Source organism: Myripristis murdjan, chromosome 14, assembly GCF_902150065.1.
Source record: "Myripristis murdjan chromosome 14, fMyrMur1.1, whole genome shotgun sequence".
NCBI classification, from domain to species: Eukaryota; Metazoa; Chordata; class Actinopteri; order Holocentriformes; family Holocentridae; genus Myripristis; species Myripristis murdjan.
In genome coordinates this window covers 35,896,897-35,912,406 of record NC_043993.1, presented here as the reverse complement: position 1 = coordinate 35,912,406, position 15,510 = coordinate 35,896,897, and the positions used below count along the sequence as shown (strand labels likewise).

Genomic DNA, 15,510 nt, shown 5'->3' with positions numbered 1-15,510 from the left:
GACAATTTGATTGACATTCCATGTTGGTACTATTAAATATTTACATATTTTAACCAGTTGGCTTTGATGGTAAATAATTTAAGCTGTAATGAATTAAATGATTTTGTAACAATTTCACACATATTTCATAGCAAACTCGTTCAAACATTGATCATTTTTAGTGCCAACCAGGTCACTGACATGAATCGCCAGTAGAGTTTCTTGAAACGGGGCTGTGAGACATTTGTTAACTGAGTTTGAATTAACACTTGCTGGATGCGGGTAAAAATGAAATGTGCTGGGAAATGTTAAATTATCAGCCAACTTGGCAGGTAAACTTGATTAATGAAGCTCTCAATATATATAGGCTATAAATATGACAGCATGTGTTTGAGGCAGTGAAGCCACATTCTCCCTCAGGGTATAAAGTGGTAGAAAATATATATTTCCATTACAGATTGCAAATATTTACAACAGTCTGAATACTTAGTGAATACTAATCTCAATACTTTCTCATTCTCCTCCTGTTAGGAATGGGTCTCTGATAGCGACCACACCACGCACACACACACACAAACACAAAGCAACACTGCCTATTATTCATTGTAGATATGTATGTGTGGTTATATAGATACATCGATATAAATGTATAGATAAAGATATATATAAATAGGTTGATAGATTTGGTTATTTATCAAATGTAGAATAAGTGTAATGCTACAATGATGATCTTATTGTTGGATTATCTCTTAGATCTCATCAGAGTGAGAGTGAATGATGTCTGATGGTAGAAAAGTGATTTCCTGATGCTGCTCATCATAGGTACAAGGCTAACAGACACTGCTGAACTAAAAAAATCCTCTGTTGCAGAAACGCTGTTGGTGACGGAAAACGTGCTACTCTGCTAAAACCAGTGTGGGCTAAGGTACGCATCTGTTTGGCAGGCAGGCTACAGTAAGGCATCGTGAAAATGCAGCAAAAAGATTGAGATACCTTGTGCAAGTGACATGAAATATAGATTTTTTTTTGGCATTGGTTTGATATTTTCCTTAGTAGTGCTAGTAACATATTAGGAATACCCACATTATATTTATCACAAGATGTTGTGTAGCTCCATATTTATTGATTACTAGTCAGTGATGTGAAGCCATTAAAGTTGTGAATGTTGATTTTTGGTGTGTGTGTGTGCGCGCAGGGTCACTACCGGTACTGTGAGGCCTTGTTTTGCTTGGGAGAGTTCATAAGAGCTATTGAAGCCAACAAGCAGGCCCAGATTTTGTGTAAAGACAGCCAGGAGGGAATCAAGGACCTCGAGCAGCAGTACCAAAGGTTCATTTCTGTCTTCCCAGAAATCAAAGGTACATGCACTGCCATGCTCAGGCGGGCAGATCAGATGTTTCTGTTTATTTATTGTGTGTGTGTGTGTTTTGTTTGTTTCCTGCATATGAGTCATTGTTTGTAACAGTACAAAGAGTGTTCAAAGAGGATTTAAACCACATGCATTAAGGTAATTTGAAATGAGATTCAGATAGCGCCTGAAAATGTCACTCCGTTCTTACCACTCAGATCAGATATAGTCCATGTACATAATTTTGATTTCCTTTATGAAAAAAACACCTCAAGCAGCGTTATCAGCATGGAGAACATGTTTTCTCGTGCTCCATATCTTTAAAAATTAAAATGACATGATTGTTTTTCCTGGATGTTCTACAATCTTCTTACGAGGGCTGGGCAGTATGGCCAAAGAAAATTTCTGGCAGTGGCTGGTCTTACTGTGAAAATGCATCATTCAGTTTGCCCCCTAAGGTACCGGTATGAAACTTGGTTAACAGATATGAAGAGCAGAACCGGCCCATCATCAGGCCAGATTTACTCTGTATGTATATAAAATTCAGTAATGATACAATTAAATATAATTCAAGGCACAAATTTTGACAAGGTAGGCTTCACATTATTATTGATATCAATTAGAATACAGTACAGTTACAGTCATGTAGAGATGGACAGTAAAACAACAATAATATATTTTTCCTCAATATAAATATAATAACACTAAGTCAAAACCGAGAATATGGCTCTGATGTGACTACATTTGAGAAGTGTCTGTTTTGACCTCAGCTCTGTGAACAGCGGCTGAACTGGACTGCAGATTTCACACCATGATTGTTTATACAGATAAACACTTTGACCTAAATTTGTGATGATGTGTGTTTGTGTCGCAGGAGGCCAATGAATTCAAATAAAACCGTTAATAGTGTAATAAAGTACAGGCCTGTCTCCATCCAGCATCTATCCTCTGCAGCTAATGCACTATTAACATTATTATTTTAATTCATTGGCTTTCTGCAATTTAAAAAATGCATTATCACAAGTTTAGACGTGTGTAAGTTTGGAAATGATGAAAACTACTGTGACCTAAATAAGCATAATTTGCAGTCTTTTAACTGGTCGCTCCAGATGTATTACATTGTGTTAATTGAAGACAGCATGTCATCAGCAGACATAAAGGTTATGTTTATGGGCTTATCTTTCAGTTATGCCGTCTAAGCAGAGCCACAGTAAAAGGTAAGTACTGCTATATACAGTACCTATAATAAAGGATAACAAATATGCTGAGAGACTTGTAGACAAGACTTACCTTCCCTTTCTCACAACAGACCAAACAGTGCCAGTCGAAAAGAGTCACGATCACAGCCTGCAAAACCTCCCAATAAGGTTGATCCAATAACCAGTGCAGCTCAACAAAGCCAGGTTAGTAAGTCCTTCCTGACCTCACAAATGTTTTGTCCGCTTTCGTTTTTGGAACAGTAATAGCCAGCTTATCCTGTATTGCTAGTGTAGCAGCATTCTTTTATGACTTTTTTTTTTTAAGACAGAATGAGGGTTTTAGACATACTTACTAGTTAAAACAGTCACAGAGATCCAGTGATATGGTGCAAACACTTGAGGCTGGTTTTATTAGGCTCATTTCTTTTACAGTCACTCAAAGACAATATTTGGTCAAACAACTAACCAATAATTATTTCCCATTTCATCCCATTTCTTCCCTGGGAACCCTCAGTGCTACAGATTGGCCAAGGGCAAGCAACGGGCATATACACTCAGTGTCCACTTCATTAGCTCCACCTGCACAATCTAATAGAACCCAATCAAGCTGTTGTTACCTATAAAGTCTTGTTGTCACAGTAATAGAGGTGCTCATTCACTTCTATGTTTGGCATTGAGCTCATAGTTAGTGCTGCTGTTGGACTGGTCTGCAGTTTATTGAGAGGTGTTTCCACTATTCTGTCCCCCCTCATGTATATAAATTGGGAGGACAAAAAATTAGAAATACCTCTCAGTATAATGTAGTCCAGTAGCAGACCTCTGCAAACTACAACCTCAGTAATAAACACAGAATTAAAGTGACACATTCTGCACAATGTCAACACAAACTGAACTATATAAACTTTGTTAAAAGGTAAAATTTTTGGCACAGCTGCTGAGCTGAACTGCATTAGATTGTACAGGTGGACAGAATAAAGTGGACACGGTGTATTGTCAGTGAAGGACAGGAATAGCCTCAGCAGCATTGTCAGTATCTGCTCCGAGATTATTGGAGTCCAGATGACAGACCTAACCTCTCTCTGGATAAAACGGGTCATCCAGAAAGCCAGACAGGTTATGAGCCATTCCGTCCATGTTCCAGTGTTTCCCATACATAGACCAGTGTGTGGGGCAGCGCCACACAATCAACATCAAGCTCGACAAATTGATTCCGCTTTTTTTTTTTTTTTTTTTTTTTTTTTCCCCCAACGCGATTTTGAAATATAAATATCGTTCCGTTCATTCATCTCTGCATAGCGCTCTTTCTCCCTGTCATTCTCGTACACACACACGCGCGCGCGCGCGCGCTTCAACCAACCCGACTGCAACTCGGACCGCAAATATTAATTAAAATAATGTACCCGACCCACTTAATTTAAAAGGTGTAGGCCATGCTCTTGATTAGCTTAATCATAGCCTTACTGGCCTACGTGAAAATGACATCCCAGAGTGATATGCATTTTAAACCAAGTATTACAATTTTGATGCATAGCAGTTTAACGCGAGGATCCTGCGTTATTGCATTCGCCTATTTTATCCAGCTTCAGCATTCATGCAGATTTTTTAATAATAATGGTTTAACCTTCACAATAATTAAGGATTTCCCCACTAGCCTACATAAAATGTTGTTTGAGCAGTTCCTCACGGGGATGCCTAATTGATGCTATCTCCCAAGCATAAAATCTGAATATTTTAAGAAACGTCTTTATTAGCGGACACTCTCAACATTCTGCAAATTGAAACCAGGTTGTTCACCATATCAAAAAAAAAAAAAAAAACCTAGGCCGTATTAAGATGAAAGATGGCTTAACATAGGCCTCATATTCAGAGTTACCTGGTCCAAATAAAGAAAGAAACGTAAAAGTTGTCTATACATTCGCTACTAAAAAAAAAAAAACAGGAAGCCACCACCTCTGTTCTCACGCAAGCACCTGGAAAGCTCGTGCTGCATCTTTGCGCGAGTCATTCAGCCAATGATGTCTTTGTCTTTTATATGATAAAGCTGACTCCTATAAATTACTAAAGTGTTTTCGGCATCTTTATTTTAACCGACCCGACCCAAATATCATTAAAAAAATTTTTGGGGTGACTCGCAACAGCTCAATTTGGATCAACCCGCGCGGCACTGATGCATGCGCGCACACTGGCAGCTGATTGGCCCGCTCCGCCTCTGCACGCACCGTGCGGGAGGCCGGTCAGAGGAAAACCCGCAGCAGCGGGATATTTGGCACAGAGAAGACTGTCGGCGATATCTTGAGTTCACTAAAGGTTGGTATGATTATAGGGCTGTCCTAAATTATAATTTTTCTCTTGATTAATCTATCAACAATTTTTACGACTAGTGGATTAGACAAACGATTAATTTTTCAAGTAATCTTTTTTTTTTTTTTTTTTTTTGTTATGCGCGACGTATTAACGTGCATCGTTAAGTTTTGTTTTCTCGAAGCAGCGGTGCACAGTCAAAGTTACCTGTGTTAATTCATTCATGCTACCGTGTTACCGTGAATTCGGGTTAGTTGGTAATTGGTTAGTTAGACTTTAGATCGTCCAGCTTTTTGCTTCGTGTCGTCCTGCAGCAGCACACCGGGATGTCGCCGCTTCAGGTGCTCGCTCATCGCCGTGGTGCTGCTGTGGTGCCATCTCCGCCTTACAAAGGCTGCAGACGACCAAGTCATTTGGCTTCTCTTTAAAATATCTCCACACTTTGACGTTTTTTTGTCTGTTCCGTGCTGCTGCTGCCTTCTCCGTCTGAAACGCTGGAGCCTCTGCAATTTTTTTCCACTTCTGTTCATGAACGTCAACGTCTGCTGTACGCGGTTTGCGCGAATTGATGCACTTACGTCACCGAAGTAATCGATTAAATCGATTAATCGGGACAGCCTTAGTATGATATACTGTGCTCAAACACACCTGCCCAAAATTATTGTTAACTCAGAAAAGGTATTGTTAGAAACAGGTGTATATTTAACCTGTAGCAGCTTCAGAAAGTGTGTGTTGCCGCCTGCTGCACACACCCCGACTCCACCGACCGCCATGACACACGATTCCCCCACCAGCGCCAGGGGGCACCACAAATTGCTACCTGGTCAGTGGGAAACACTGTATCTTCATTTATTTTCCTCGATTATGCTGTCCTCGCATGGCGACCTGTGTGTTCCTGCTTTAGTCTGCTCCACATGTTGATCTGTTGCCACTGACAGGTGTCTGAGTGTCTGTGGTTGTTCTGTTTTTTACCGACTGGTAGGCTAAAACTGAATTGCCCTTAGGAGATAAATAAAGTTGTTTGAATCTTGAATTTTGTATTCATAACCAAGGATATCTATTCAGTGAAGAAATCCATAAATGAAACATGTTTATATGACTATTACAATTAGAAAGAAAGCACTGAAAGTTTCACTTTCTCTGTCTTATCTTTGACTGTACAGTCACGCTCTTGAGCAACACCAGTCAACAAGGCAACACAAGTCTTTCAGGCCCTGTAGAGCTGAGTGCTTAGGGATGATGAGTCATGAACAGTCGCTAATGTGCTAAATAGGAAATGGAAACCCTTTATTCACATAACCATGAGTCACGGAGTGATTCCTGTCAGACAACAAAACGACAGTGAAGGAGACAGGATGCTGTTCTGTGAAATACTCACTGGTGAACTGCTGTGAGCAGGGGTAGTGTTGTGGATTACCTCCCTTCCATCAGTAATCACTAGCCTCTTAATTTACAATAGAACTATCAAAGAGCCACAATAATTGTTCTGGTAATACAGACCTCCAATTTGTAATACCAACATCTGTTGACTGTATGCACCATGCGGGGGGGGGGGGGGGGGGGGGGGGGGGGGGGGGGAATTGAGCTCTAAATAAACCTCAACTTGAATTTGGAGGCGTTCTGTGATTAGGGCAATCAGCATTTCCATTTGCGTAACATAATTGATGAAAACACATGTTCATTCGCATTTTCCTCTATAAAATTTTCTGAATTTGCTTAAAATGTGTGAAACTTTTTGGATGGAAACCCTGCAGCTGAAAACCCCTAATCATCATTGAGAAGAGTAGCATGTTTGACTCAGTGCTACACATTGCTGCGAAGGCAAGGACTTAACTGTTTACTATTTTCATGGATCTTCTAGGTCTCAGGGGTCAAAATGGACAAGCAGACCCAACCAAGTGAGTTTTTAAAATTCAGGGTGGTTTGGGCTCTTACCCATATGTGGTGTTTGCTACGCCTTGCAAGAGTAATAGATCCTCCAGGTGTGACCCATCAGTTCCTTCCCTGTTACCACAACAAAAGTTTCACTAGGAGCTGCGACCCAAACATGAAAAAAAAATGTTTTTAAAAGTGTTTTGAATATACCAAAACCACATCTACTTGTTGGAGAATCATTGACACTTTTTTTCTAGGCTGCTTGCATCCTGACTGGTGGACCTACTTTTATATAGTGAGACTACGTTTCTAACAGGCATGCACCAATACTGAGACTGGTATCAGTAAAGGCACAAACGTGCAGCACTGATGGGCGGTGTTTCCTGGTATTATAGGAACAAACTAGTTCCACCAGTTATCCAGTAAGTGGGTTGGAAAAGAACGTTGATAATAACTTCCGAACCAACTTGTGTCGTTGTGCATCCGTCAAACTGTTTTTTCAGCTTTGGGTCGCCACTCAAAATCGTGTTGTTAGTGAGCTAGGTACACTGTTTGTGATTTTGTAGAAGAACACTGCTACTCAAGCAGTTCTTCTCATGACAGGAAAGGGGTTGACAGGTCAATTTTGGAGGATTTATTGCAGTTGTATGGGCAGCAAGTATCACCATATGGGTAAGAACTCAAACTATCACCTTACTATCACCTTACTTCAGTATCTTATTCTTGAGTTATTTTATTATTGCTGTGTTTTTACTGTTTTAAATCATTTCATATTGTTTTTATATTTTTATTCGGTATCTTATTCTTGAGTTATTTTATTATTGTTGTGTCTTTATTGTTTTAAATCATTCCATATTGTTTTTTTTATTTTATTCATTTTTTTTTTTTAAATTAACCATATTTTATGAGCGTGCATCGGTCTCCTTGTCCTTTAACTTCTGTAAAGCTGTAATGTAAAGCACCTTGAATATCATGCATTTGTTTGAAAGGTGGTATATAAATAAAATTTGATTGATTACTGCAAATACTGAAATGTACTGTACATCTAGCTTGGTTCTGTGAACCTTCCTGCTAGTCAACTTTGTTTTGACTGTCCTTTAAGCAGTTCATGTCCAAACAGACTTTTTATTTGTGCCAGCTATGAACAATCTTGAGTCTGAACTTTAAAGTGATGCTGATCTTTACAACTTGAATACTTTGCATTAACTGTCTGAAGTCATATGTTACATCTATATTAAGTCTATGGCTAATCTTTTCTCCTCAGGGAAAAATGAGGGGACTCCACATACAGCCAACACTAAGAAAGACTCAAAACAGACTAAAAGGTAAGTCAGAATGTTTGGTCCTGCTAAAACAATTCTAATAATGGAAATGGTGTCACATGTTAAGAGTATAGGAGTGGCAGCAGTGGTTTTGGCATGTAAAAAACTGCACAATTAATGGATAATCCTGCACTTCTAGTGAGTTGGCTAACAAGAATGGAAAAGGAGACTCCAACGCCTCTGCAAAAAAGAAATCAAAGAATGAAAATCATCAACCTAAAGAGGAGGTATGCTTTGGTAGTTCCTGAAAATACACTGTTGTAGTTGATGTAACTCGGGAATGTGACATTTGTGATAGAATAGTCATTCATGTGGTACAAAAATGATTTGATTTCAGAAATTGCTCTTTGTGTTAAGCATTTCTTACATTATGGTTCAGATCAGCCCTGTTAACTCTAATGTTAGTTTAACCAGCACTGGGGAAAGCTGCTGATTACAGCAATACACACACTCAAAAGTCGCCTCAATTCACTGAATGCTTTCCTCTAGAAACCACATGACACTCTGCAAGCTCATGCAAGCTCTGCATGCACCGCAAACCACCAGTCACAGTCGTTCTTGATTAGATCAAACAACCAAAACAGGCAGCACTCACTCTCAGGTTGTGATGAGTGACTAGTGCGTCCTGCTTTGAATAATAATTTAATACCATGAATGGGATTAAATTATGTTCTATCAGACAGACATTTTTTTTTTGTAGTCATGAAAAATCAGAACCTTGCAAGTTTTCGTTTTGTATGAAGCAGCAAAAAAGTTGGTCAGTGGATACTGGAGCCAGATATAGTGGTTGATCATCAAGTATGATGAAACTGAGCGCCTGTAATCCCTTTAGCGTTTGTGTTGTCTGCAGCACGTTTACCATGCCTTCGGAATAAGGTTGTGCTGATAGACAGTGACATTGGGGATCAGTGACATTCAGATTTAGTGCCGTTAGCCGATGCCTTTGCCAATGTCAAGACCATACCTGGTTCGTTTGATTCTGACTGACTGGCATTTAAGCAAAGACCTGTGCCTGTGTGGTATCCATGGGCTTGCCTTTTGCATTTGGGTTAAACCCGGTGTTATGGAATGGAACGTGGTTTATTGAAGAAAAGACACTATCCTCACTCAGAGAGAGAGACGGAGCCAGGATGACTTACAGTGGTGGAAAAAAGTTTTCGGACACCCTTAAAATTTTACACAATCTCACAATCTCAGATATGATCATGAAATATTTGTGGAAAAATCTTTTCTGTGTTTCAAAAGGTGTGGCTGCATTAGACAGATACAAACAAATACAAAATACATTTTTTAGTTTATTGTTTACCAGAAAAACTAACAAAACTAAATTCTTGACAGTTTAATCTTTATCTTCCTGCGTTAGGTTCCTTGCTTTAGCCATTTTTGTTTCTGAAGAACTTTCAAATGTGCTGGCTTTATATAGACACCAAGCTTGGCAACAAAAATTGTGTCTTTTATTAAAAAGAATGACCTTCATCACTGGTACTAAAATGACCCAATACTCAAAATTTCTTATGTATTTTTATGGAACCAATCAATTTGAAGTTTTTAATGGCTTTTTTAGGATTTGTTTAGTATTTTGGCTGTGACTGTACTAAAAGAAATTGCACTTGAAGACCTAAGAGTGATTCTTAATGCAATATTTCACAAATGCATGGGGTGTCCGAAAAATTTTTTCCACCACTGTATGTTGAATATTCAGCTTTACTGAGCTTTACTGTCTCAGGAGAGATGATCGCAGTCAGCACGGTCAGTTCTCCCGGCTCTTCCACATACTAAGAACTTTATAGGTTTGGGACACTAAACATAGATTAGGACTTATCATGGAGACAGTCCAGAGACACTGAGTCTTTGTAACAGCCAAAATAGCTATCCTAGCCTTGGAAGATAGGGCAAGCTGACACGTCTGCTGCAGCCTATGTACCGGAAAGCCCAATAAGGGAGTGAGGATTGCTTTGACACTTAGGATAATTTGGGATGGCCAGGCCTAACCGCTGACCAGTACCTACATCGGCAGTATAATTTTCCTCCACACCCGAAATATTACCAAATAAATACCATCACATTTTACTTTGGCACCTACTCCATCTTTATTCCCAAAATAATGGCTGACAGTTCTCTTGCCCCACATATCATTCCTGTGGGAAATAAAGAGAGTGAGAGAGGAATAGTCCAATCTCATTTAATTAACAGTCTCAGCTGCTCCTAAACAGAGCAGAGAAATGCCTGGCTGCTGTGTCTCACCCAAGTTTTGCTCAGCACATATGGCAGCCTGTAATGCCTATATTCGATCTTTTATTTTTATTTTTTATTACTTTTTTTTTTTTGCTCTGCTGGTTTGTCTGACCTAAGCATCAGGCAGGTGATTTGTCATATTGCATCTGTCCATCTCCATCCTATCAGAAAGTAGCTGCAAGTAGCACAGGAGTTTGTCAAGCACTGAGGTCAGCAGTGCAGGATGGCCACTCTGCCCTGGTCGACCTCCGCAGCCGCAGTGCTGAGCAGGCCTTCAGAAAGGCACTGGCCATACTGGAAACCAGTACACCCAAGGTAAGCACACCTCTGTCTCCAGACAAAACATGATGATGGGTTAGCAAGAGTTTAAACCAGATTCATACATAGTAAATACTTCAGTAACATTTGATGCAGCAACCGTGATGGTTGTGAGGGCCAGTACATTTTTATGCTCATTACCAGGGGGCTGATGATATGATGATTTAAAAAAACATATTGATTATGTTACTGATTGTTGCTGAATTGTTGCAGCCTAAACAGACACTTGATCAGATTTAAGAGCTTAACTTTCTTACACCTGCAGGGTTTCTCAATAATATATTTAAATGCTGTGATTATTTTAGCAGTATTTATGGTCATACCAACCATCCCTCACACACACACACACACACACACACACACACACACACACACACACACACAGTGAGGAGCCTTCTGATTAGTAGACGACTACCATGCTGTTCCCATTAATTAATTCATAATAATATAAGTACAATATCTTCATAAAATAAAGCTAGATGGTAAAATCAAGGATTTAAGGGGATAAGAGATGGTGATGGTGTCGTGGAATTCTACAGCAAAAATGAACAGTCAGATGGTCTTCAGGCCTTTAATGCTGTGACAGCAGGAGAATCACACACACCAAAGCTTGGAGGTTGATTGTCAACATGACGGAGGTGAAGGGAAGCTTTTAAGGTCTTCAGATTTTAGATATACTTTGCATGTCTTACATAGTCAATCAGGCAATAAAGCAATAAAACGTTCCGGAAACAGACCCAGCTAATGAACAGGCCTAGTCATAAATTCCAGGAAAGTAACTGGTCACCTCTAAATGAGATAAGCTGGTAGAGGGTCTGACCCATCGCATATACCACCAGCTTAACTCTGAGGTCATACAAAGGCTAACGCAATACATGATGTTAATGGTAAATTCCTTCACAATGGTCACAGTGAGCTGTCAGCGACTGAAATTAATTCATACTACAGTGTACAAGGCACTTGACACATGGAAGCCACAGGACTGATGGGTTTTGCTTTTCCTTTCTCAGGAATTTGGACTATCTACAACAGATGTATTGTTGTTGTTTTATGGACGTGCATCAGCCCTGACAGAAATTGGCCAACCACAGGTAACGTACTGATGGGTGAAGTAGCAACTCAGATTTACAGCACTGGTACACATGCAGCTGTCTCTGTTTGTTTTAGTCATTGATATCAGACGTTACTTGTAAAAAAAATTAAATGTGGTGTAAATGTTTGTTTTTTTTTAACACAGGAACTCACCGAAGCTCAGAATGTACTGGAGAAGATCAAATTGTTTGAGGAGAGGACATTTGAGTGTCTTGTATACTATGGCATTGGAAAGGTGTATCTCAAGGAGAACAGGTAGCTTCTGGCTGTATGGTCTCTGTCTGGTGGTCATTACACTTGGTTCAGTTTCTTAATGTATATCTCATACAACTCTTCTCTTCTTGTAGATATCCATATGCTCTCAGACAGTTTTCAGACGCCTTGCAGATGGTTAAGAATCAAATAACACCAGGTAAACTCACCTGGCCTATGACAAAAGAGATTGTCAAAGAAACACAACTCGACTATTTCAAGGTATGATGTTATTGGTCATCATTTGATACATTATATATATATTCAAACAAATCTTAGGGTAGGAAGGAATGAAATGTTGCAAAAGATTAATCCATGTCAGATTTCAGCTTTAGTGGTGAGAGAAAATCACCTCGTGCACATTCAGTTAATCTGTACAAATTGTGTAAAGTCTGTGTGTTTTTTCGTTTTAGGAACTTCTGTTTAATGTCATAGATTTGTGTAAATTTCCTCCTACGCCTCAAGCGATTTGTCGGCTTGAGAATTGTCTTGGCCCTTTGAAAGCTGAAATCTACTTCACTGACCCAGATTTTAAGGTAAATGCCATCAGCAAGAGATCCTGCCAGCTTGCCATTACATCAGGAGTCAAACATCATTTTGCTGACAAACCACTGTGCTTCGTCTGTTAGGGCTTCATTCGAATAGGTTGCTGCCAAAGCTGTATTGTGGAGTATCACATCACGTGTTGGAAAGCCCTCAAGTCAGTGTCATTCTCTGACAAGAATGAAAAGGTAACATCATTTCTTAAAGCTGCTGTGCAGCATTATGCTATCAATAAATCGTAGCACATTAATTCATAGAGACACTAGCATAATTATGAGAAACCAAAGAGACCATCTGTATGAAGATTGGCAGCCTTAGTTACCACCGGTGCCACAAGGACAGATTTTGTGGGAAATCTGTTGTATATATAATTCCATATGTGTGCATGCATCATTGACAAATCTGCCTTTATGCCCATTTTTCATGGATTTAAGGTTCTAACTGGAGCCACAAACAACCTGGAAAAAAGGGTTGTAATCTAATGTCCATATTATTTAGCTTGTGAATGGTGACTGCCATGTTGAATGCCATGGGTCTAAATGAAGAAAGACACAAATAACAATACTTAACCTGAACGAATCATAAACCTAGCCTTAAAATCATGCTAAACCATTTGCACATTAGTTCAAATAATGATGAGCCAAACATGTACGGCATCGTAATATTACATACCAGACCAGATCAAAGATTATATTAATATTATATTAACCTTCATGTTTATTACCAAGCACAGCATAGTCCCAATTAATTGAAAGAACTCAGTCATGGTAGAGGTGTGTGTAGACTAAAGAGAAAGTCCTAACTAGGCCTCCATTCACAAAGTGGGAGGTGCTGCCACAAGTACACTGAACCACCACCACCTTGTGGAGTTGAGGGAAAATAAACGTACAGTTTCTAACACCCGTGTGATATTTTTGTGTCACAGGACTTCCTACAAGAACCATGTTTCACTCCAGACTGTGGTGGTCAAATCTGTTGTATCAAAATCTTTGGCTCAACAGGCCTCATCAAATGTAAGGTAAGGAAGATCTTTGGAGGTGAAGCTGAGTTTGAAAATTCATTGTGTTCCTGATTCACAGTGGTAATAGTGATATCATTTCTCATTTCTCTTTTCTCCAGTTTGAGGTTACCATCACCAAACCCCAGGCTCCACCAAGGCGGAAAGTAAATCAGAAATGTACAAGGTAAGGTGAGGGGGAACCACGTTTGCCACGTTGAGCTATATAGGCTGGTGACAAATTGTAGCTTACAGTGGCTACCAGTCCAACACAGCATTGCTTTACAAGGCCACCACAAACAGTGGAGCATTATTGAGATTGATTTCAGCCTCTCAGACGATTGGCTTTAAGTCTGAGCCAAACTGACAGTCTGGTCTAAGAACAGTGTAACGTGAGCTGCAGATCCACTCGAGGCCAGCGGTGCACACTCTGATCTCCAAACGTGTCACCAACAAGGAAGGAGTAGAGGATTGAAGTCAGATTTTATTCTCTAAAACAAAATGAATAAAATCAAGAGATTAGTTAAAAACACTATTACCAGAGTCTAAATTTAAAAAGCTCCTGCTAAAGTTTGCTATGTTCTGCTGTCAGACAGGAGAGCATTTCCTGGTGTCCTTTTGTTTTCTCCCTGTTTATATTTAACTCTCAGAAGCTGTGTTCATTTAGATAAAGGCTGATTTTGATCTTAGATTCACTTCCAGGTTGCATTTTTTTAAAGAGGTTAAAATATCTAACTGAGCTCTCTGAAACCCTCAAATACTCAGCTCCAGTCATGTAAGCAAAAATGTTAAAGCTCTACTATAACGCTACATGTAACCTGAATTGACTTTTGTTGATCTTAGTGGATTTTATGTATTTCCAGTTGTTAAATGATATTTACATTGCACTGGGAGGCATCATTTAAAACTGTAAACCAGTAGCATATCAGTTATGGATGGTTTTATTGGTTGGGATTTGCAAAACACCTACCAGTGTAACATAAGGTGACTGTTGCACCATTTTCCAAATTATATGTTAAATATTATAGGCCTATTCTTACTGTTCACATGGCACATATCCAGTCAGCAAATACGTAGGTCCATCGTGAAGGGGCCATATAAACATTCACACTCGGTGGGCTTCTGTTGAAAATAACTGCTGGTCATTTCTTTCTAATTTTCAGTCAGAAGAAGTTAAAATCCAAGGAAGAGCGCAAGCTCAGGAGGATGCAGCATCGACTGTCATCTGTGGATAACCAGGGAATCAATGATGACATTCTACTGGAGAAAGAAAATTCAGCAGCTCAGTCTCAGCAGAAAGGTACAGTCAAATTTATAACACTTGGTTAAATGAGATAATTAGCCTCAAATGTTTCACTGATTATGTTTACAGAAACCAGATTGCTGTGAGTAACCTTTACATGTGCTGTGCTACTCTGATACTCTGAAACCCACTTTACATGGGGTAGGTCAGTATTTAGATTTCATTCCCCCACCCCTGACAGACCTGGGACTGTCACGTCCACAACAACTAAATTGTCAGGCTAGGACTGGACCCTTTGTATTCAACTGAAGTAACACTTAAACAGCTATGGCAACATTTTTCAGCTGAAAATATCAAAAGTGTTTATTTCTGACATTGAGTATTCATGTTGCTTTAACTTGGTCTCTGTGATGTCAGCCTGGCTGCTGTACAGGGATCGAGTCCTACTGCAGATCAGCCAGAATATGGAGGTGCTCCGAGTGGAGAAAAACGTCCATGTTGAAGACCTGGCCAGCAGCCTGAAGCCTTGGCTTGAGCTGGACTTGTCCCGGGGCAACCAGCTGGCAGAGAGGATGCTGAGCTGGCAGCAGCAGCCGGAGCAGACGCTGGACCAGGCTGTGGAGATGATACTGGAGAGGAAGAACCGGGTTTGGGCTCGTGTCTTCCTCCAGTGCCTCAGCAACTCGCTGGACATCAATCCAAAGCTGCTGGACTGGGCACGCCATCTCAACGATGCAGGTCAGCCACACCTTACCTTTGCAAATCCATTGAACATCTTGGCTTCACATAACTGAGGCAGCCAGCAG

The 15,510-nt window shown here is 39.9% G+C and overlaps 1 protein-coding gene across 1 annotated transcript in view; it reads left to right on the top strand.

Moving 5' to 3' along the window:
- Positions 1-15,510, top strand: part of ttc3 (tetratricopeptide repeat domain 3) — a 44,455-nt gene that overhangs the window by 12,372 nt on the left and 16,573 nt on the right. The window contains exons 11-27 of the mRNA XM_030068860.1: positions 850-904; positions 1,175-1,337; positions 2,514-2,544; positions 2,637-2,730; positions 6,689-6,725; positions 7,967-8,027; positions 8,164-8,251; positions 10,428-10,574; positions 11,588-11,668; positions 11,815-11,924; positions 12,017-12,143; positions 12,335-12,457; positions 12,551-12,652; positions 13,390-13,482; positions 13,584-13,648; positions 14,625-14,761; positions 15,122-15,442. Of these exons, the coding sequence (XP_029924720.1) occupies positions 850-904; positions 1,175-1,337; positions 2,514-2,544; positions 2,637-2,730; positions 6,689-6,725; positions 7,967-8,027; positions 8,164-8,251; positions 10,428-10,574; positions 11,588-11,668; positions 11,815-11,924; positions 12,017-12,143; positions 12,335-12,457; positions 12,551-12,652; positions 13,390-13,482; positions 13,584-13,648; positions 14,625-14,761; positions 15,122-15,442 (1,835 nt within the window). The remainder of the gene's footprint in view (positions 1-849; positions 905-1,174; positions 1,338-2,513; positions 2,545-2,636; positions 2,731-6,688; positions 6,726-7,966; positions 8,028-8,163; positions 8,252-10,427; positions 10,575-11,587; positions 11,669-11,814; positions 11,925-12,016; positions 12,144-12,334; positions 12,458-12,550; positions 12,653-13,389; positions 13,483-13,583; positions 13,649-14,624; positions 14,762-15,121; positions 15,443-15,510) is intronic.